The sequence below is a fragment of the Furipterus horrens genome, unplaced genomic scaffold, assembly GCF_987537825.1.
Source record: "Furipterus horrens unplaced genomic scaffold, mFurHor1.1.pri manual_scaffold_13, whole genome shotgun sequence".
Lineage (NCBI taxonomy): Eukaryota > Metazoa > Chordata > Mammalia > Chiroptera > Furipteridae > Furipterus > Furipterus horrens.
Genome location: NW_028327183.1, coordinates 55,628,323 through 55,651,169, shown reverse-complemented (window position 1 = coordinate 55,651,169; position 22,847 = coordinate 55,628,323). Strand labels below are relative to the sequence as shown.

Genomic DNA, 22,847 nt, shown 5'->3' with positions numbered 1-22,847 from the left:
GTCGCTGTGAGTGCTCCAGCTCCCCAGGGGGACGAGACCCTGGGCCTGAAGGACAGAGACGCACAGGATGTGGTGAGTCCGAGGCTGCTGCCGCACTTCCGGGCTCCTACCTCTGTGGACCCGCTGCGGGCGGACGCCCCGCCCTGGGCCTGGCGCTGGGTTTTTCCGTGACGTGAGCTCAGGAGGCCGGCAGGTCCCTTGGAGCCACTCAGCCCAGTTGTGGGGTCTGTGCTTGTTCCCAGGACCCTCTGCCTGGTCTGAGCTCCTGCTCAGAGAGGACGGGATCCAGACTCTGGTCCTCAGTCCACCCTCAACAGGCTGATTCCAGAAAGGATTGACCACTCATGTTCTCCACCTCCCACACACAAAATATACTTCTGGTGTTTGACTTGTCCATAGACAGACACTCGCTGATCTCCTACTACCTGCCGGGTGTTTGTGCCAGATCCAGAATTGCATCTGAGATCCAGGGGACTGATCTCCTATATTTCAAGAACCCTTCTTAGCAAAAATTCGGCATTCTAAGGCGATTGTTGCAATTAATGTGCTTAGAAAGGAGAAAGGAGAAAAATTATGAGAACCGGGGACCTTGAAAAAACATTTTCCCCAAACATTATAAATATTTAAAGTGTTCTGTGAATTATGACAAAACTTCTGTGTAATTATAATTACATTAGAAGGCATTGAACAACAGGTAGCATGAAAATCTCTAGTCAAAGACCACGCATGAATGAGCGACGGGCGTGACGACAGGGTGGGAACTGACTGTGGGAGCCGGGGTAGGGGGTTGGGATGGACAGAGGAGGCCAAAGGGGAAAAATGGAGACAAGGGTCATAGAAGAACAATAAAAAATGATGAAAAGACATTTTCTACATTGTTTGCTAAAGAAGAAGTCGTTGATTCACTCTTCATCCTGTGGCCCATCAGCATCAATTTTGTGTACGGAGTGAAGCAGGTATGAAAGTCACCTTGTTGGACACACACACAGCTGGCCCTGCAGCCCATGATGGGGAGGCCAGGGTCTCCCCCCATCCCTGTGAGGGTCTCTGCCGTGACTCACGTGACTGTGCTGTGGTCTGAGTCTGAGCCTTCCTTCTGCTCCATGGTCCAGGTACCTCTGCTTTTCAGTTTCTCAAACCTCCAGAATCTTCATCTGCTCTCAGTGACTGGCTTCCTCTCCCCCATGTCTCAGGCAAGAAGGATTCTAATGACATTTGTGGGGGCTGGGTGGTCTCACTGGGCTGTGACTGAGGGATCTGAGAGCTAGAGAGGAGGAAGTAGGCTGCTCAAGGGTCCTTCAGCCATCCATGAAGTGGTAGTGTGTGTGTGTGTGTGTGCCTGTGTGTGTGTGTGTGTGTGTGTGTGTGTGTGTTTACTGCTTTTGAACAGGACTCTCATGAATAAAGATTCTCTGAGTCCTGAAGAGCCTCCACAGTTCGAAGAGGACAGTGACACCCAGGATCTTGGCTGCCCTTAAAGGCAGAAAGGACTCCAATGATTCCCCCAAAGGGGAGGGAAGGAGAAAGAGCCCACTTCTCTCAGAGACACAAAGTAACGTGGGAACAGTGAGACTCAGCCCCGAGCTGCAGGCGAGGAGGAAGTGCTGGGATCCCCTGCGGAAGCAGAGTGCATGGCAAAGACCCCAGGCTCATCCCTGCGACCCCTGCTTCACTGTCCTGAGGGCTCCTTGGATTCCAGTCAATGAGGTGGGGAGAGATGGTCACCCTTCATGTCCCCCAGGCAGTGGTCACACCCTCCACCTGCCTGGGTACTGAGTCCTGCACCCTCACTTTCCTCTCAGTTCACCCTTCACATCAGTCTTTGCAAATTACATTTCAGATTCTGTCCATTTTCTGATGAATGTTTGTCCGTGGCCCTGTCTTCAGGTACCTCCAGTCATTTCTTTCTGAACTGAAAGCTATTCATGATCATCCACAGGTGACCCTCCAACCTCAGCTCTCACTTCTGTTTCCTCAGCCCCCCAGAGCTGTCATTACCCCGTGAGAACATTCAGTCACACGCACTCACACTCAAACCTTCACACACTCGCAGACACTCACACTCACACTAGGTGCTATTGACATTTTGGTTCTCCCCCATATCTGCTTTCTCAGCGTTCTATAGAACTGGCAACCCCTTCCGAAGCCCCCAGCTAAAAGCACAGAAATGGAAGGAACACGGAGATTCCTCCTTCTCATTTCTCGTCTTCACATGTGTTGAGAGCTGGGAAGAAGTATGCAAGGATGGTGTGTAAGTCCATGTAAGCCATCCATGTCCCATGGTTGGACATGCAAGACTGGAGTTCAGTTACTGTTGATGTTATACTTTATTGACACATATTGCTTGTCTCTGGTTCATTGGTAATCCATGGCACGTATGACATTTATTACTCGATCTGAACATACCTGTTCCCCTGTGTATTCTTCTTGTCTTATAAACATAATCCAACATCCTCGCCTGGCAGGGAGCAGGCCCGTGACCTGTCAACACCTCACCCTCTTTTGCTGCAGTTCAGAGAGTGGCTTTGTCTCCAGGGTTCTCTAAAATGTGGTCTTGTATTTGGTTGCACATTTTCTTCAACAGGAAGCCCAGAGGTTTCTACGTTCCATAACTGTAGATGTTTTTGCAACCCCCAAAGGTTTTACTTGAAAACAAATAAACAACCTCAGCTTGACAGCAATAGAATGTCACAGCATTTTGAAGAGCAAGTGTTGTTCAAAAAGCACGTCATAAAGTGACCACATCAGTGTGGGGCTGTTGAAGGTGGTGACAGAAACATTTTGGCTGGCTGAAAACAAACTCAGAAGACCACCCCTGCTCCTAACTAGTTTTTAAAAGTGTTTATACTTATTCTATTACAGTTGTTCCAATTTTTCTCCTTTGCCCTCTTCCCCCCAATCCACCCCCTCACCCACAGTTGTATCCCACACATGTCATGTCCATGGGTCATTCATACATGTTCTTTGACTAGACTCTTCCCCTTATTTCCTTCCTTATCACCCTTCCTCTCTGGTCACTTTCAATCTGATCCATGTTTCCATGCCTGTGGTTCTATTTTGTTTGTTAGTTTATTTTATTTATTAGGTTCCCCTTATAGGTGGGATCATACTCCTACCTTTTGTGACAGCATGGATGGACTTGGAGAATCTTGTGCTCAGTGAAATAAGCCAGGCAGCCAAAGGCCAATACCATATGATCTCATGTATTACAGGAACCTAATGAACAAAAAACAAATGGCCAAAATGGAACCAGAAGCGTGGAAACAAGGAACAGACTGACAGGGACCAGAGGTGTGCGGTAAGGGGAGAAGTGGGGAAAGAAGGGGAAGGGTGTAGTCAAGGAACTGGTATTAATGATCCACAGACATAGACAACATGGTGGGGATTGACGGTGAGGGTGGGGTGTGGGAGGGGCAGTGGAGGCCAATGGGGGACAAATTGGTAAATGGGCTGCACTAAAAATAATAACTGTTCCTATGGACACCCACAAGAGAGGGAAGAAGAAACCTCACAATGGGAAATGGTAGGAGGAGATATTAGCAATGGCAAAATAAGGCAAGGGACTGGGACTGAGAACACTTAAAACATATCTACACATCTGTAAGATGACAGCTGACACCCATAGGAGACAAACAAGTACTTTAACATGCAACTTACAAACATTGCTATCCAACGTGTGGTTATTTCTGAAATGGTTCCTTGGCTTTATACTTTATCGAAAGTGGGCATGAACTCTCAGTGTGGTAGCAACACATACATAGAGCGGTTCAAATATAAAGGTAGGAGCACCGACGGTTGACAATGGAGTGCACTGACCGTGAGAGCCCGGCACTGGTGATGGGAGTGAAATGGTGTGGTTACCATGGGCAAGGCCTTCCTGGCATCTTATCAAAGTCAGCACAGCAAACAGCCTTGATATCCAAATATTGAGCATCCTTTGATGCAAAGAACATCCTTTCTTTCTTGGTGTGTCTGGGCATCATTGTCTAAATGCAGTGGACTGAACTTGTGTGGGTCTATTTGTAGATCTTTATTATATTTCATTAAAATATGTGTCAATATTTTAACCAAATCCAAAATCCCTCTATTACAGGAATTTCATAGTAAGATTTGAAATGTGATCTTGTGAGTCCTCCCTTCTCACTATGCTTGCCTTCAGAATTATCTTTGGTTCATGTGGTAATCTTTTGGAGTTTCATGTAGACTGCAGAATCATCTTGTCCATATGTAAAGCATGAACTTGAGATGCTTCACCCTAGTGAAGTTTTTGAAAGTGTCTCTGTGCAGACACTTACACTGGAAAGTGGGAGTTGAGTGGTTGATTTTTTATGTCATGGAAATGCCAGGATTATTTCATCATTCATGCTTCTCAGGCTCATCCACCCAGACAGTGCTTCCTACTCAGGAGAGTTTTATATTCTTCCTAACAGTACACAGATTGTCCACAGGAGGATTTCAGCTTTTAAGTGTATATCCAGTCCTCTTCGTACTTTTGAGAGAACTCAACAAAAGATTATTCCCAGGCACTCATGCATACTTTCCTGTGAGTAAAGTAATGGGTGCACAGGTGAAATTTCAACTCTTCAGCAACGTGAATCTACCTCACTATTGTGTTCAGATCAATTATCGCCCCAATTCCGAGGACCTAAAATGAACTATGTGCTTCTGTCACTGCTTTTAAAACAAGCTCTCATTCCTTCTGTTGAATGTGTTCTTGGTGCTCAGCCCACCGAGAGGATAAAATACCTATATAAGATTAAAACACAACTGTAGTGAAGAGAAACACTTTAGAATACAGAAACCCATAAAATATTCTGCACAAAGTATATGTAAGTCATATACTCATATTTACATGCTCCTTTTACATAAAATTCAAGAAGCATTAGAAAATAGACAGCTAGATGACTAGGTGTGCTGGGGGGGGTGGAGCTGTCCAGGACCCAGTGCTGAATTCTCCACCATCTCTTGGGATTCATATGCAAACCAGGATAGAATGAGCGGAAGTGGAGGTGACCCATGGTTCTGAGGAAAGCCTCCTAGATACACATGCACATTTCTGTTCAAGGCTGGACAGGGCCTGGGTCAGCACAGCCTCTGGGCAGGAGACGCACTGTCCTGACTTGTGGATCCTGGGACAACTATTTTGAATTTTCATTGCTGCATCATGTTCCTCCTGTCCGTGCCTTAGGAAAAGGGGCAAACTCTCAGTGGACATATTTTATAGCAGAGCTTTTGATGACTCGTTTTTCAGTCTTTCAAGTGCAGCTCAGGAGACAGAGGCATAGGATGTGGTGGGCACTGTCCCCACAGCACAGTCAGTTCTGTGCACGAGGTGCCTGCCACACAGGAAGAAGACCAGCTTCTCCTCTCCCTACAAATAGCAGGTGCTGAGGGACTGAGCTGAGCCACGTCACTAAACAGCCCTCACGTCTCAGGTGTCACAATTGATTTTCCTAAACCCTACAGTCATAGGAGGATTTAACCTAATTTGCTTTTATTGGAGAACCATAACAATTATTAAGTTTATAGAAGTCAGCATTTCCTGGCAAAGCGAATTTATAAAATAGTTAATAATAAAAACCATTCTCAGAAGGCATATGATATTTGACTTCCACCTAATATTTATTACGCCTAGTATCACTTGCATATTTGTTATAGTTTACATCTTTAATAACACAAGAAGTATGAAATTGCAAACATATCAAAAAATCATTTGTAAGTTTAATTATTTAAATATCACTTATACCTGTTTACATTTGTGAAGTTTAAAAATATTTTTTTATTGTTGTGTCAGTTTCCCCCAATTGTCTTTGTACTCTGCTACAAAAGAAAGTCATTAACTGGGCAGTTTGATACTGCGTTTTCAGATGAGAAGAAAACTTGCAGAGTCTTATTTCAGCTGAAAGTATTTCTTGTGTATTAGTCAAAACTGAGTTCTTTCTCCCTCTATGGAGAGAGAGAGAGAGAGAGAGAGAGAGAGAGAGAGAGAGAGAGAGAGAGAGAGAGAGAGGAGAAGGAGGGCAATAAGGAAAATATAAGAAGGAGATGAAAAGAGACAGGAAGAAAAGAGAGGAGCTTGGTCAAGTTCTTGTAAGAAATTAAAAATAACTGGGTGGGTTTGGAAAAGAGAAATTTATTTTATTTTTTCCAGAAAGAAGGCCATAGATGATTCTCAGATGGCGATATATAGATAAATTGATTGAAAGATAGGTAAAGAGAGAAAAACAGCACCTGAGAGTTAGAGATACAGAGAGAGAGAGAGAGAAATGGATATATAAATACATAGATTCACAAACTCTGTGATATTTTCAGTCATCAGATCACATGACATTTGCCTGCTGTGAGTTATATTTTTTACATCAAGAATGCAGACAGACACTTCTGGCCAAGACAGAGACATAGACAGACACGCTGTGTCTCCCTCCACAAATTAGAAGGAACACAACTACCTCAGAACTAGAGACAACCAGAAGTTCCAGAAAATCAAGCTGCATGGAAGTCCAACAGACAAAGATATCAAGAAGAAATACTCAACAAGACAGGCAGGAGAAGCAGAGCCAGGGTGGAGAGGATGCGGTGTGGTGGTGGCAGTGGCAGGCCAGTGGAAAGCGCAGTCAGGAGGGACACCTGGGGGCGTTCCCAGCTCCTCACTGGACCTCACAGCTCAAGGTCCCAGCGCCGGGGAAAATCAAGCCTCATTGCTCCTGACTGTGCAGACCAGTGGGGGTTGGGGTAGAGGAAGAAACTGCCTGTCTCAGCAGAATCCACTTGTTTAAAGAGCCCCCATGGTCCTAGAACATCCACAGACCCACCTCATCTGGGAACGACAGCCAGGGCAGCAGCTAGAGGGGCACCCATTCCGGAGCGGTAGTGGAAGAGGTGTCTGGAAAAGGGGCAAGTGCTGGGCCGGTGATATTGTTCCCTCGTAAATCCCTTCCCCACATACAGCGCCACAACGTGGTGAAACAGATCGCCCTGTACTGAAGAATACCTAAGGCTCCGCCCCTTACAATGTAACAGGAGCGACAGCTCTACCTGGGATGCGGAGGCAAACAAACACAGGAACCTCTCAGAATGAGGAGACAGAGAAGTATGACCCAAAATGGGAAATGGATCAAGGCTCCAGTGGGAGACCTAAGCGGCAAGAAGATAACCAACCTAAGAAACGAGGATATAGCCAACCTAATAGACCCAGAATTCAAAACACTGGTGATAAAGTAGCTCACAGACTTGACAGATATGCTTGAGTACAGCAGACACATAAGGGAAGAAGTGAAAGCTATGCTAAGTGAAACGAAGGAAAATCTACACAAAACCAATGATGAAGGGAAGGAAACGGGTTTAAATCAACAATTTGGAACATAAGGAAGAAAAGAACTGTCAGCCAGTATAGAATGAGGAAGTAAGAATTGAAAAACTTGAGGAAAGCTTCCCCAAATCTTGTGGAGGATGGACATACGGGTCTGGGAAGCATGGAGGGTCCCGGGCGGGCTGGACCCAGAGGGGACCACACCAGGACACATCATGATTGAGATGCCAAAGGTGAAAGGTAAAGACAGAGTCCTGGGGGAAGCAAGAGAGAGGCGGAGAGTTGCATACAGGGGGTGCCCATAGGACTATCAGCTGATTTCTCAGAGGACACTTTGCAGGCAGGAAGAAAATGGCAAGCAGTATTCAATGTGATGAAAGGCAATCTGCAACCAGAACTACTGTATTCAGCAAGGCTATCATTTGGAATGGAAGGGCAGATGAAGTGCTTCCCAGAAAAGGTGAAGCTAAAGGAGCTCATCATCACCAAGCCATTATTATATGAAATGTCAAAGGGACTTACTTAAGAAAAAGAAGATCAAAACTATGAACACTGAAATGACAACAAACTCACAACTATCAACAACTGAGTCTAAAAAATAAAAACAAAATCCAACTAAGAAAACCAGAATAGGAACAGAATCATAGGTGTGGGGATCATTTGGAGGGTTATCGGCTGGGAGGGGGAAGGGCATAAATGGGGAAATGGTGCAGAGATTAAGAACCATAATCGATTAGTACAAAATAGACAAGGGGAAGTTAAGAATAATATAGGAAATGGTGAAGCCAAAGAAGTTATATGCATGACCCATGGACATGAACTAAGGGGGGTGGCATTGCTGGAAAGAAGGGGGTACTGGGCAGAGGGGAGCTAAGGGGAAAAATTGGAACTACTGCAACAATATAATCAATAAAATATACTTAAAAAAAGATATCACATGATTGCCACTCATTTTTTGTGGTGAGAACATCTCAGATGCACCTCCCTAAGCCACTCTCCAGTACATAACACAGCATAGCTCAGTGTAACCACCAGGCTGTCCGTTAGACACCCCGGGAATTGTTAGCCTTATGACTGGAAGCCGATGCCCTTTGCCCACCGTCTCCTTGTCCTGCACTCTGCTTGGTGAGCACCGTGCCACTCCCTGTGTCTACAGATCGGCTTCTAGAGATCCCACATGTACGTGAGATCAGTCAGGATTTCTCTTTCTCTGTGCAATCAAGCTGGGTTAACAAATGCCCTTCAGGTCCATTCACGTTGCCTCAAATGGCAGGACTTTTTGTTTATTTTTACTGTGACACTCTTACCGATGTCTCCATTTCAACCACCCCCCCCTTGCCCGCCTCCACCCAGCCCCCGCTCCCTTCCCTCTGGCCGTCACCGCCCTGCCGACAGTGTCTGTGGGTCATGCAGGCGTGTTCCTGGACTGATCCCTCCACCTTCTTTCATCCGGTCTCCTCCTCCATCCCCTCTGAGCTCTGTCTGTCTGCTCCAAGTGTCCTGCCTCTGTTTCTACTTGTTCTTCTTTCTCATGGTTGAGTAAAATTCCATTTTATTTATATTCAGACTTTGGAATATTCCACATATCCTATCATTCTTAAACATGGTAACATTTTAAGGTGACACCCCCACTAGGCTGTCCCTTCAAACACCAAGGGAGGACAGTTTTGGGGAAAGCACATGCGGCATCTGAAGAAGACGGGGAGCACGGGGGGCCCAGAGAAGGCAGGAGGCAGTGGTTTGGATTCATCTCTCAGGGTCGTCTCTACTTTTCCCCGTTTATTTACTTGTGGCTCACAGGCGACTCCTGTGATCTGAGATGAAGACCCCATGACATGCATCGGGTCATGTGGTGGTTAGAAATTAAGGACACTTTATCATCTACAAGTGGAAGAGGGCATGAGGTTTTAGATGTGTGGACCCAGACAGCCATGCGGGTGGACCTGGGTGTCACAGGGTTGAGGAAAGAAGGGGGGGTCATTACAGAGAGTCAACAAAGAAAGTCAGCAAAGACCAAGGGAGAGAAAACACACATTTACTGTAGCAGAGTCCTGTACAGGGGTCCACACACACCCCATGCACCCAAACCGTGTTTCCTCTCCCAGACAGATTCACAGACAGTTGCCCAGCTGTGGCCCAGACTGTCCTCCACCACGTCCCAGGTGATCAGATGACCTCCATCCTCCCCCACTCTGAACGGTGCCCGTCCCCTCTGTGTTCACGTCCTGGGTGCAGCGTGGGCCCTCCTCTCGCTGTCTCAAGCCTGAAACAGAAGCACCCCGAGGGCCACCAGGACCAGACCAGCCACGCCCATGCGGATGAGGTTCTCCACCGTGTAGTCCTGGGGGTGGGAGGCTAGGGATTGTGGGGAAACAGGTCACAGAAATAAGAAAGATAGAAGTCACCCCCGAATCATGGTTGTCCTCCCAGGGCACCTGCGTCCCTCTGACAGGACCTGACCCTCTGCCCCAGCCCCGTCACTGAGGATTTCCCCTGATCCCCACTCCTGGCACCTGGGCTGTTCTGTGATGGGCTGATGGTGCCGGCTGCTCCTGAGAATCATGAATGACGGGGTGAGTGAGGACTTGGGGGGACCGCAGGCCTTCCTCCTGGGGTCTGTGCTCTCCAATGCCCCACCTCTCAAATTACAACCTTTCCACGGTCCTTCCATGAGCTCCGTCCCATCTCTGCCAGGTTCCCTGTCCCCTCCTTGGGTGATCTCAGCCTCTGGTGTGTGAACGTGCCTGGATTCACTTTGGAGCCGCTAATGTCCCACAGAGGCCAAGGGTGGTAAGGAAGATGGTCACCATATGGAAATGGTTGTGTCCTTTGTGTGAGGCAGACCCCATCCTCTTCCTTCCCTCCAGCTCAGAGACCCCACTAACTCAGCAGCTGATGTCCCAGGGTCCATGGGGGAGGAATTGCTGTTGGGATTCCTGAATATCCTCCTCAGTGGAGTCCCCAAAACTCCCCAATTATTACTGTTTCAGACCCTGGAGAGACAGAGCCCTGCGCAGTGTGAGCTTAGGAAGGACAGAGTTAGGGTCTCCTCACCTGACACCGGGATCTTCAGGGGGCACTGGGCATTGACAGGATGTAGGGGGAAGTGCTGAGTGAGCTGTAGCACCTGTAGGTGCCCCCGTGGGCTGAGGTCACAGAGCTCATGAAGAATTGGGCCTACGTCTACCCAGTTCAGTAGTTTATCTAACATGGGGGAGAGGAACGGGCTGATATTTCATGGACAGAAAGTGACTCCCGGGCTCCGTGACTGACACAGCAGGGCCGTGTTCTCTCCTGAACCACCGCTGGGCCCGGCTGCACTGAGAGAGAGGGGCTGTCAGGGGTTCATTCTAGAGAGAGGGGGCAGGCTAGGCTGGGACACTGCCTTCCTGAGCTTGTGAGGTCCCTGATGTCAGCTAATGTCACTGCAGTCCGTGAGCAGGAGGGAAGCAGGATGAACAGACATGAACCCAACCCTCAGAGCAGAGAAGGGAGCCCTGTCCCCGCCGTGGGAGCTGAAGAGCGAGGACCAGAACGAGGACCCACCAGCCCCCCACAAAGTCTCTCACTTACCGCTCTGCTGACCTGAATCTGTTGTGGGGGGTCCTCCATCCTCAGAGCTGCCTGAAAATTCAAGTTGGGGGTGAGGAGTGGGCGCTGCCTTCTCCCCTCCGGAGCCTGGCTCCTCTCCCAGCCTGGGCCCCACATGTCCCTCTGCCATGCCCCCCCTTTCCTGTCACCTGCAGCCTCAGAGCCCTGGGGGCGTGTTGCTCCCAGCATCTCTGCCTGACTCTCTGCCCTGGGGACACAGCCTGTCCCTGAGTGTCCGGGGGACCCAAGACCCCTGATGGACCCTCAGAGCTCATAGGGCTGCTCTCTGCTCCCTCTGAGCAGAGGTCTCAGTGACGCACGAGCTGAGGGGATGGGTCCTGTGGTGGGGGGCAGGGGCCCCAAGGGGGTCCTGGGAAGGGGGACAGAAGTGGGCGAGGGTCAGAGACTAACCCTGGAGCTGTCATCAGACCCTTTCCTCCATCAGCTGTGTGGGACACAAGACACTCCCCCTGCCCACCTGTCACCTCTGATCCCAGGGGAGGGGGAGGAGAGGCAGGACAGGGAGGGTCTCTCCGGGCACATCTCTGCTAAGTGACCATCACTTAGACCCCTCAGTCCCCTCCAACCTCAGATGTCTCCTGGAGACACCACCCTGTGTTGACAGCTCAGAAAGGATGGGGTCAGGGGCCCTCACCTGAGACCTAGAGCTCCAGGGTGTCACTGGGCAGTGACCACACCTGGGGGGTTTTCCTGTAACAGCCGTAGCATCTGAACGTCCTCCTGCGGCCGGGGGTCACGGGGCCCACAGGGAACAGGGCCTGCACCTGCTCACTGGGGTGTCTCTGTGAGTTCAGGGTCCAGGAGAGCTTGTCCTCTCCTTCCTTAGTCAGAATGAACCTGCCAAATCCCCCCCATGAGACACACTCGAGGGTCACGTTCCCTCCTGAGGTCACAACAGGGCTGGGCAGGGCTGAGAGGCTGGGTTTGCTGCTGTAGAATCCTAGGGGAGAAGGAGGCAGCGTGTTAAATGTGGCTCACACCTCCCTCACGTCCCCCAGGGCTGGGCTGTGAGGGGGAGACGCCCTGAGAGCACCCCCTTCCTGAGGGCAGAGCCTGAGGCTGGGACCCCTGAGTGTCCTCTCACCTGTCACCACCAGCTCTAGGGGGTCACTGTGCTCTGACCGGCCAGCGGGACTGAGGTAGTAACAGCGATAGCTCCCTGCATGTACCTCTGTCATGTATGTGATGGAGAACTTGGCCTTGTTCTTGGGATCTAGTGGCTTCTCTCTGACCCAGGGCACTGGGCTTCCCTCTTTGTCCACACGATCCTCCTCAGCCTCCAGGGTCCCCTGACACCAGATGGTCACGGGGCTCTCCCTAGGGATCACAGGGCCTGGCTCAGCCCACATGATGGGCTTGGGGAGGGTCCCTGGAAGGAACCAGAGGCTGGGTCAGAAGTCATTTCCCAACCCCAGCGCCCAGCTATCGGCCCTGAGCAGCTCAGACGTTCTTCTCCGTCAGCCCAGACCTGCTGTTCTCCACCACCAGCCTCCCAGGGGCGGCCCCATGTCCCAGTGAGGACAGGGACCTGGGAAACCTGGGGATACTCACCTGCCTGCACTGTGGTCCTCAGTCCCACGCTCAGCCCTGGAAGAGAGGCGCTGTGACAGACCTGCCCTGAATCCTGAGCAGGACCCTCCTCCCCGTGAGCCCCGAGTCCTGGGTCCTGGCAGAGCAGGGCTCCCCCTCCCCCTCCTCACATCTCACCCAGGCAGAGCAGGGCCGTGAGGGTGGGGGACATGCTGTCTCTCCTCAGTGAGCCCCGCTGTGCAGAAGGAAGAGGACCCGGTGTCCTCAGGGTAGACAGACGCACGGGGTGTGGCCACTGGCAGGCTGGCCCTCCCTGTCATAGGGTGTCACGTCAGCAGCCTCTCAGGAAGGGGAACAGGGTCTCCCCAGGAACCTGGCCCTGATTCTCATGATGGAGCCTGAAACAAACCCCAAGTCTCCTGAGATGCCCCTTGCAAGTGAGGTACCACAGGGCATGTCTTTCCAGGTCAGAGCCTCCCCCATGGGGCCCCCGCCCCCACAGTTTTCCATGAGCACCTGCCTGCGGGTTTTTCCCATGGACTATGTTCACCCAGGCCCTGCAGGTGCTTCAGGAAGACGTGGTCCCTGTTCCTGCAGAGCTCAGACCACAGAGACATATCACCCTCTCGCTGTGCAGGCAGATCCAGTGTCACCGTGACCATGAGCACCAAGGGCACATGCAGGGAAGGCGGGGAAGGAAACGCACCCCTTCCCCTGGCCCCAGAGTGTGGCTTCTCTTCTACCCCAGCCCCTCATGAACTTCTCCTTTTTCTTGGCAACAGCGTCCACCCACTCCTTCCAGGAAACCAGCCTGACTCACTCCTGCTCCTCCGAGCCCATTCTCTGGGCAGAGCTGTCCCCACACCCTGCGTTCTGCCCTCCGGTCTTCAGCCCCTGAGTACAATGAATGGGTTAATGCGCTCATGTTGGTGACAAAGCTCATTCTTAGTTAAATGCTCCTCCACCGTCCACTGCCCTTGTGTTATTGAGCAGTAATACTCAGTCTCTGGGCCTCAGTTTCACCACCTGCAACGTGTTGTCATGAACCCCCACTCCTCAGAGCGGCTGTGAGTAGCTGTGCCTGGGACATGGAGGGACCCGTCCTTGCTGATTTCCTGATCTGATGAAGATATGTGGGCTGAGAAATGAGAGGGTCAAGGTACCTGACTCTACAGTCAGGGTGGATGGTGGACAGGCCCCCTCAAGAGCCCCCAAGTGCTCCTAATTTCTGAAATACACACCAGGCTCAATGCAGAAAAGGAGAAGTAAAAGTTCCCTGTATCACAGGCACCTACCATAAATAAAACAGGCCAAAAGTGAGTGGCCGCCAATGCCTGGCATGAGCAGTGGTCATCCGATGGGGGGCTCCACTATGTGGTCGGAAAAGATTCTGCCGGGTACTCCCACGCAGGGAGGGGACTTAGGGCAAGAAGGTAGTTGGAAGAAGTGTTTCCCCTCCCCAGCTTTGGGGGTTGACGCTGGGATATCTGTGCCCACTGACGGCCCATGGTCAGAACTGAGCCATGTCCCCTGTGTGTGTGAAGCTGAGTCAATCCAGTGTCATCTGACATGGGTGTCTGGGCAGGCTTGTGTGAGGCTCACATTGGAGCCATCTTTTCTTTCCATTTTTTAAAAAATATTTTATTTATTAATTTTCAGAGAGAGGGGAAGGGAGGGAAAAGGAAAGGGAGAGAAATATAAATGTGTGGTTGCCTCTCACATGCCCCCAACTGGGGACCCAGCCTGAAACCCAGGCATGTGTCCTGACTGGGAATCAAACTTGTGACCCTTTGATTCACAGGACAGCACTCAATCCACTGAGCCACGCCAGCCAGGGCTGGAACCATCTTTTCCAGGCACAACATGGTCAGATGCTAAGTTTGGGGAGCGCGCACCACGGGGTGGGGCACGTTAGCCCTTTCAGGTCTGAATATCAGGACAGCAAACTCTCTGTAGACAACTGGGCATGTGGGAGGTTCATTTCCAACAGGAATGGACATCAAGAAGAAACCCTCCAAATGACACCTACTGGTGTGAAAGACTGTCTACAGAGTCATTAATGGGACTCAGATTTCTGAGAAAACACTAGGAGTATATGGAACTCATTTTAACGTAAGAATGTTTAAATATCTGGGAAAAATAGAGAGATCCAAGATGGTGGAGGAGTAAGTGAAAGCTACACTAACCTCCTCCCAGGACCAGTCTGGATTTACAACTTCATTGTGGAGAAGTCATCTGGAATAACCAACTGAACAATAGCTGGAGAGAACTCATAACCACGGGGAGACAGAAAATGCCGCTACGTCACAACGTGACCAGTAGGGAGTGCGGAGATGAGAAATCACTGAATGGGCTCCCACGGTGGCAGCTGAAGGGACTGAGAAACAGCTCAGCAGCTGGGAGTTGCCCCTGAGAAGGGCAGGGTCTAAACCCGCAGCTGGGCTTCCCAACCTACAGCAAGAGAGTGGAAAGTAAAATAGTATCCAGCTGTGAAAAGCAAAAAACCACAGGATTTCTTGCTAGCTGGAAAGAGCTGGAGAAAAAGAGTTCTTAAGCGGATCCTGTACAAAAATATTTTGGCCCCCACTTACCCTGGGCTCAAACAGCGGGAAGGCAGAGAGGACCAGATCCCAGTGCTGACTCATTCCCAGTACTGCAGGCAGATCATTCCCCTCTGAGTGGCGTCAGCCTGAGGGGAAGCAAAGGCCCTGCCTACAGGAATTAAGTTGCCACACCCTCGGTCCTTAAACCTGATGGCAAATCACAGATTGAATAGATTAACAAGTAAAGAAGTCAGACAAAGGCAGTAGGTCCCTGGAAGTCTCCAACAGGCTGCCTAGGGCCAGACTGGTACACGATCTGACGCCACCAGGGGCAGATCCAGGAAGTGCAGATCAATCTGAGAAGCAGCAACAAACAATAAGAGTCACAAAAATGGGGAGACAGAGAAACAACCCCCCCATCAAAAGGAAAGGAAGAATCCCCAGAAAGAGTGCTAAATGAAATAGAGGAAAGCAAACTATCAGAGATGGAATTCAAAACAGGTATTATGGGGAAGATCAATGAGCTCAGCGAGCTCAAGAAAAACTACAAAGAACTCCAGGGAAACTACAAGGAATTTACAGAGCATTACACCAGCATGAAGAAGGAATAGAAGCTTTCAATAAGATCCAGGAACAAATGAAGAATACAATTTCTGAACTGAAGAACAAAGTAGAAGGAATTAAAAGCAGGCTAGAGGAAGCAGGAGATCAGATCAGCGAGCTGGAGGACAACGTAGACAAAAATTCCCAGACAGTGCAACAAAACGAAAATAGACTGAAAAAGAATGAAGAGGTTTTAAGAGAGCTGCAGGACAGCATAAAACATAATAATATCTGTATCATAGAAATCAGAAGGAGAAGAAGAGGAGCAAGGGATAGAAAACCTTTTTGAAAAAGTAATGACAGAAAACTTCCCTAACTTGACGAGAGGAAAAATCATGCAAGTCCAGGAAGCACAGAGGATCCCAATGAAGGTGAACTCCAAGACACATCCTAAGTAAAATGACAACATTGAAAGACGAAGAGAGAATAATAAAAGCAGCAAGAGAGAAACAGCTAATAACATACAAGGGAGCTCCAATAAGGCTACCATTAGATTTCTCAACAGAAACACTACAAGCCAGAAGAGAATGGCAAAATATATTTCAAGCAATGAAAAACAAAGGCCTACAACCAAGACTACTCTACCCAGCAAGGCTCTCATTCAAAATGAAAGGTGAAATAAAGAGTTTCCAAGACAAAAGAAGGCTAAAAGAATACGTCTCCACGAAGCCAGCATTGCAAGAGATGCTAAAGGTTCTGCTTTAAGAAGATGAAGAAACAAAGAGAGACAGAGAGGAACACAAGTACAAAGGGGAAAAATGACAATGAATAAGTACCTATCAATATTAACAAAAGAACTTATGCATCCCTATGTTCCCAGCAGTACTATTTACAATAGCCAAGTGATGGAAACAACCTAAGTGCCCGTCTGTACATGAGTGGATCAAAAAACTGTGGTCCTTTTATGCAATGGAGTACTATGTAGCAGAAAGAAAGAAGGAACTCCTACTATCTGCAACAACATGGATGGAACTAGAGAGAATTATGCTTAATGAAATAAGCCAGGCAACAAAAGAAAAATACCATATGATATCACCTAATGCAGAAAACTGAGGAACAACACAAACAAGTGAGCAAAATTGAACCAGAGGTATGTAAACAAGGAATAAATTAACAGTAACAAGGGGTATTGGGGGAGGGAGAGACGGGGGTAAGAAGGGGAAGGGTCTAGTCAAAGAATGTGTATGAATGACCCATGTACATGGACAATGGGGTGGGGATTGACTGTGGGAGAAGGAGTGCGCTGGGTGAGGGGAAGCAATGGGGAAAAAAGTGAGACAACTGTAATGGAAAAACAAACAAAAATGTTTAGTAGAAAAAAAATGAAAGCAAAATAAACAAATAAATGAGCCAGCAACCCCCCCCTCCAAAAAAACTTCACACATAGGAAAGTGAACAAAAGAAAATGTAAAGTATGGGAATGCAGGTTCAGTGAATATTAGAAGGACAAGTATTTTCCTTCACACTGTATATTTTCTCCATACCTGATCCCTCCAAAATTTGGCATTCTGAAGTAAGTAATGACATAAGGTTCTTTGCATAAAACTAATAAGAAAGGTTGCTAATAGAGGTTTTGTCGACCATGACTCTGACTGGAATGTCATGCCTGAAGGAGACATGCCTGGGCTCTGGTTGTTACCAAAAAGTCCTGAGGAACTGGGATTGACTTTTGAAGGTAATAAAAGCCCATGAGAAGAAAAGGCCTGGTGCCTTGGTTGTTTGTGAGGTCCATGGTAATCTTTCCAGGGAAGGAATGAAAGTTGCTTTCCTGAAAGATAGCTAGAAGAAACCTTAAGGCACAATGGAAAACGTGAAGGACTTGGAAAAGACAGGTGTTTACAGGCAAGGCTGAATGGCAGGTATGTGGCTCAGTTTCTGTGCCCTGAGGGCAGACTGAAGGTCACCCTAAAGGTTCCTTGTGTAAGTTCCAGCAAAGCAGAACTAAATATCATATGTGATCATCTGCTGCTCCTGTTGTGTTTATGCAAACAAACAGGATAAATTAAAAATGAACTTAATGCAGTCCCTTTAATGACAAGGAGGGTAATCTTAAGGAGAAAAATCATGACTCAAAGAAAATCACAATGCTCAGTGGTAGACTATAAACTAGTGCAGCTAACTATCTTTAAACTTTATTTTTATTTAGTTTGTTTTCATTTGAAAGTTAAACTAGATCTGTGACATCATCAAAGATGCTTAATTTACAGGCAAGAATGTCAAATGTTTTGCAACTGGATGTCTTCCCAGGGGGGAAAAAATAAAAAAGAAGTCACCAAATGGAAGTCACGAAAATCATTGAGCAGACCTTCTAACACTGCACTATATTTAACCCCTAAACAGATTACACGGGGCTCTATTCCTTCTTTTTTAAAAAAAAGATTGTATTTACTTATATTTAGAGTAGAGGAAAAGAGGGAAAGAAACATTAATACGTGGCTATCTGTTGCACGCCCCCAACTGGGGACGTGGTCTGTAACCCAGGCATGTGCCCTGATTGGATATCGAACTGGCAACCTTTTGGTTCACAGGCCGGTGCTCAATCCACTGAGCCACACCAGCCGGTGCCATTCCATCCTTTTATTGATAGTGTTTCTCCTGGTATGCTGACCTGCTGGATGAATGATGTCCCTTTTTGAATGTTGTGGAATGGAATGACCCTGCGTGCCTTCTTTTGAGAATCTTTTCTTATCGACCCGCCACCACGTTTGAAGATTGACATGCATTGTTCTTGATGATTTAATATGTGCTTTTGCACTGCCCTGGGGTAGCCCCTGGTGAGCACATACCTCCCATCCTTCTTTTTCAGTCATGGGGTTTTGTGATGTGTGCTTGCTTCATAACATGAGTCACGCCGGTCAACGTTGCTGTGGGAGGAACTCACGCCTGCATACACATTTTCGCCAGCACGTAGACGCTGTGGTCACAACTCTACATTTCCTCTTTTTCACTGGGTAATTCCAACGTACTCCCCCAATTGGCTGAAGTGATTTTCACCTCCCCCACAAGTGCACGTGAGTTCTGAGTCCATCTATCGCCAGATCTGATATGTTTTCTTTTGCCTCTTGCAGGAATGTTCTGGGGTTATGCTGTCACAGTTTTACTGACATGGCGCCATCCCACTGCGGTAGGAATTAGCATTATCTCTAAAAGATTATAGATACGGGTCAACACAGGGTGCACGGAGAGGTGTGGGGCAGGCAGCTTACTCAGTGGTGACAATAATTCTGTAGTCTCCCAACTATGCATTCGGTGGAGTCTCATTGACATTATGGGTTGGCCATAAGGAGGGAATTTACATTGCAGAAATTGGCAAATGACACAAGTTGGAGCACCCTATGGCATGTTTCTTCAGGGCAGCACACACCAGGTGGTTCGTTCAAACACCCACAGGTCGATGCCAGGTTAGAACAGTTCTGGGGAGATGGCACACGAGGCAGCTGATGAAGATGGGGAGGACGGGGTAGGGGAGGGAGAGGGTGGTAGGCATTGGATTTATAGTTCCCAGGTTTGTATCTGGTTTAGTTAATTTAATCATTTCTTGAAACCAGGTTAACTTCCATGAACTGAAGAGAAGAAGATGCAACAATAATTATCTGCTAAAGGAGACTTCTGGCCAAGATGGAGACTTAGATAGATCTGTGTGTCTCCCTCCACAATGAAGAAGGAACACAACTACCTCAAAACTAGAGACAACCAGAAGTTCCAGAAAATCAAGCTACACAGAAGTTCAACAAAAAAAGATATAAAGAAGAAATACTCATCCAGACAGGTAGGAGGGGTGGAGCCAGGGTGGAGAGGATGCGGTGTGGTCACAGCAGCAATGGCGGCAGCGACGGGCTGGCGGACAGTGGAGTCACGCCTTTTAAAAAGTCGTGAGGGTGGAGGAGAGCAAAGGGAAAAAAAATGGGACTTCTGTAACAACATAATCAATAAAATATACTTACAAATATAATTATCTGGTAAAGTAGTGATTAGAAATAAGGAGCACTTTATTACATAACAGTAAAGGACAGGAGCTTTGAATGTGGGGACTCAAATCAGCCACAGGGGACGAACCCTCATGTGAGGAAAGAAGGGGAGTCATTGAAGACAAAGAGAGAAAACACACATTTACTGTGGCAGAGTCCTGTACAGGGGCCCTCAGACACTCCCTGCACCCAAACCGTGCTTCCTCTCCCAGACAAATTCGCAGACAGTTGCCCCAGCTGCGGCCGAGAGTGTCCTTCACTACGTCCTGGCCATTAGATGGGCTCCACGCTCCCCCACTCTGCACGGTGCCGGTCCCCTCGGTGTTCACGTCCTGGCTGCAGCGTGGGCCCTCCTCTCACTGTCCCGAGCCAGACCCAGCAGCACCCCGAGGAGGAGCAGAACCAGACCAGCCACGCCCATGCGGGTGAGATTCTCCACCGTGTAGTCCTGGGGGTGGGAGGCTAGGGATTGTGGGTAAACAGGATGCAGAGGTCAGGGCAGAAAAATGTCACCCTAGAATCCTGAATGTCCACCCAGGGCACCTGCCTCCCTCTGACAGGACATGACCCTCTGTCCCAAGCTCCTCAACCCAGACTTTCTCTGCCTCACCGTTCTGGGTGTCTGTCTTGTTCTGTGATGGGCGGATGGTGCCGTCTGCTCCTGAGAACCACAAAAAGGTAGGACCTGACCCAGCCCGTCCCTGCGTTCTCAGGTCTAATACCCACTTCTCGCAACATAGGCTCTGTATCGACCTTAGTGACACCTCTCTCTGCGGAGGAAGGTCCCATTTGGACTCCTCATCGCTCACATGAATGCAGATCCCCATTTCTCCATCCCGGTGGAACCTATTTTGCTGGATTGCCAAGTTCACAACAGTTTTCTCTCCAATTCAATCGAGCTTTGCTCTGCTCTGGTTTCACTCTGGGACCCAGGACCACGTTGCTTAATTGCTTTGGGAGGAGAGTACCCACTTATTCTACAGCTGAGGACACAGGTACTGGGATGAGGGGATGGTGATCTTGGGGTCCGATGTCAGGAGCCTATTGGGTTGAGGGTCTGGGCCTGACCCCCTTTTTAACCAAGTTCATCCCATCCCCCTGGTGTTTCATCACCTATTTAATCCATCAGTAATAATTCTTCACATAGGACTGCCTACCATAGGATATGCCTATGAGTTTATTATGCTTGTATGTAATTTACATGTATGCACATATACACACACATATACACACTTAGACATTAAAGCACACAGAGATCTATGCATATTATTTACAAATGCTAGTGCTGAGTCAGTACGTCATTATGACAGCATTTCTGGTTTTCTGTGGATGAGCAGATAAATAACAAATATATGAATCCACACCGGATGTAATATGCTGTTCAGATTCACACACACACATACACACGTGCACACACACACACACATGCGCACTGAGGGAAGGAGACTATATCAGGTGCAAGGAGGCAGGTCCGCTCTGGGCAGGGTCAGGAGTGAAGGTCTTCCTTGGACGTGACCGTTGAGCTGATTTCTGAACGGGGAGGAGGGGCCTGAGCAGCCCCGTGAGGACCCGTCGCCCTCCCTGAGCCTCCCGTTCTCACTGCTTCTAACTCCCAGGGCCTCTGGGCCCAGAACCCTGGCACCTCCTCCCCTGGCCGGCCACCAGGGCTGCCCCTGAGACCTGCCTCCCCACTAAGTCACTCAGGGGCCAGGATGAGTTGTCCTCACCTGAGACCAGGAGCTGGAGGGCATCACTGGGCTGTGACCACATATGGGGCGTGTTCCTGTAACAGCCGTAGCATCTGAACGTCCACCTGCGGCCGGGGGTCACGGGGCCCACGGGGAACAGGGCCTGGAAGATCCCACTGGGCTGTATCTGTGAGTCCCGGGTCCAGGAGAGCCTGTCCTCTCCTTCCTCAGTCAGAATGAACCTGTCAAATCCCTCCCATGAGTGACACTGGAGCGTCACGTTCCCTCCTGAGGTCACAACAGGGCTGGGCAGGGCTGAGAGGCTGGGTTTGCTGTGCAATCCTAGGAGAGAAGGAGGCAGTGAGTTAAATGGGGCTCACACCTCCCTCACGTCCCCCAGGGCTGGCCTGTGAGGGGGAGACACCCTGAGAGCACCCCCTTCCTGAGGGCAGAGCCTGAGGCTGGGACCCCTGAGTGCCCTCTCACCTGTCACCACCAGCTCCAGGGGGTCACTGTGCTCTGACCGGCCAGCGGGGCTGAGGTAGTAACAGCGATAGATCCCTGCAGTGTAATCTGTCATCTGTGTGATGGGGAACTTGGCCTTGTCCCTGGGCTCCAGTGGCTTCTGTCTGTCCCAGGGAACTGGTCTTCCCTCTTTATTTAGAAGGTACTCTTCAGCCTCCAGGGTCCCCTGACACCAGATGGTCACAGCGCTCCCCCAGGGGATCACAGGCACTGGCTCAGCCCAGAGGGTGGGTTTGGGGAGGGTCCCTGGAAGGAATAAGTGGCTGGGTCAGAAGTCATTTCCCAACCCCAGTGCCCAGCTGTCAGCCTGGAACATCTCAGACGTCCTTCATCCGTCATCCCAGACCTGCTGTTCTCCACCCCCAACGTCCCAGGGGGTGGCCCTTTGTCCCCAGTGAGGACAGTGACCTGGGACACCGAGGGAGACTCACCTGCCTGCACTGGGGTCCGCAGGCCCATGCTCAGCCCTGGAAGAGAGGCGCTGTGAGAGACGTGCCCTGAATCCTGAGCGGACCCTTCTCCCCATGAGCCCCTGAGTCCTGGGTCCTGGCAGAGGAGGACTCCCCCCACTCACGTCTCACCCAGGCAGAGCAGGGCCGTGAGGGTGGGGACCATGCTGTCTCTCCTCAGTGAACCCCACTGTCCAGAAGGAAGAGGACCCAGTGTCCTCAGGGTAGACCGACACACAGGATGTGGTCACTGGGAGGCTGGCCCTCCCTGTCATGGGGGTGTCACGTCAGCAGCCTCTCAGGAAGGGGAACAGGGTCTCCCCAGGAGCCTGGCCCTCATTCCCATGATGGAGCCAGAAACATCCCAAGCCTCCTGAGATGCCCCTTGCAGGTGAAGTGCCCCAGGGCACGTCCTTCCAGGTCAGAGTCTACCCCATGGGGCCCCCTCCCCCTCAGCTGTCAATCAGCACCTGCCTGTGTGTCCTCCCCGTGGACAGTGGTCACCTGGCCCTGCAGGTGCTTCAGGAAGACGTGGTCCCTGTGCCTGCAGAGCTCAGACCTCAGAGACACGTCTCCCTCTCGCTGTGCAGGCAGGTCCAGTGTCACCGTGACCATGAGCA

At 49.6% G+C, this 22,847-nt stretch overlaps 1 protein-coding gene across 1 annotated transcript; it reads right to left on the bottom strand.

Annotated features, from left to right (window-relative positions):
• Positions 1-9,566: 9,566 nt before the first annotated feature.
• On the bottom strand, positions 9,567-22,426 carry LOC149995461 (leukocyte immunoglobulin-like receptor subfamily A member 6). Its single transcript, XM_090259236.1, is given in 12 exon segments — positions 9,567-9,664; positions 9,814-9,861; positions 11,556-11,861; positions 12,006-12,290; positions 12,473-12,508; positions 12,629-12,686; positions 19,951-20,027; positions 20,176-20,226; positions 21,266-21,595; positions 21,740-22,024; positions 22,210-22,245; positions 22,360-22,426. Coding segments are annotated over 12 exon segments (1,644 nt in total). The 5' UTR covers positions 22,394-22,426.
• Between the last annotated feature and the right edge of the window lie 421 nt (positions 22,427-22,847).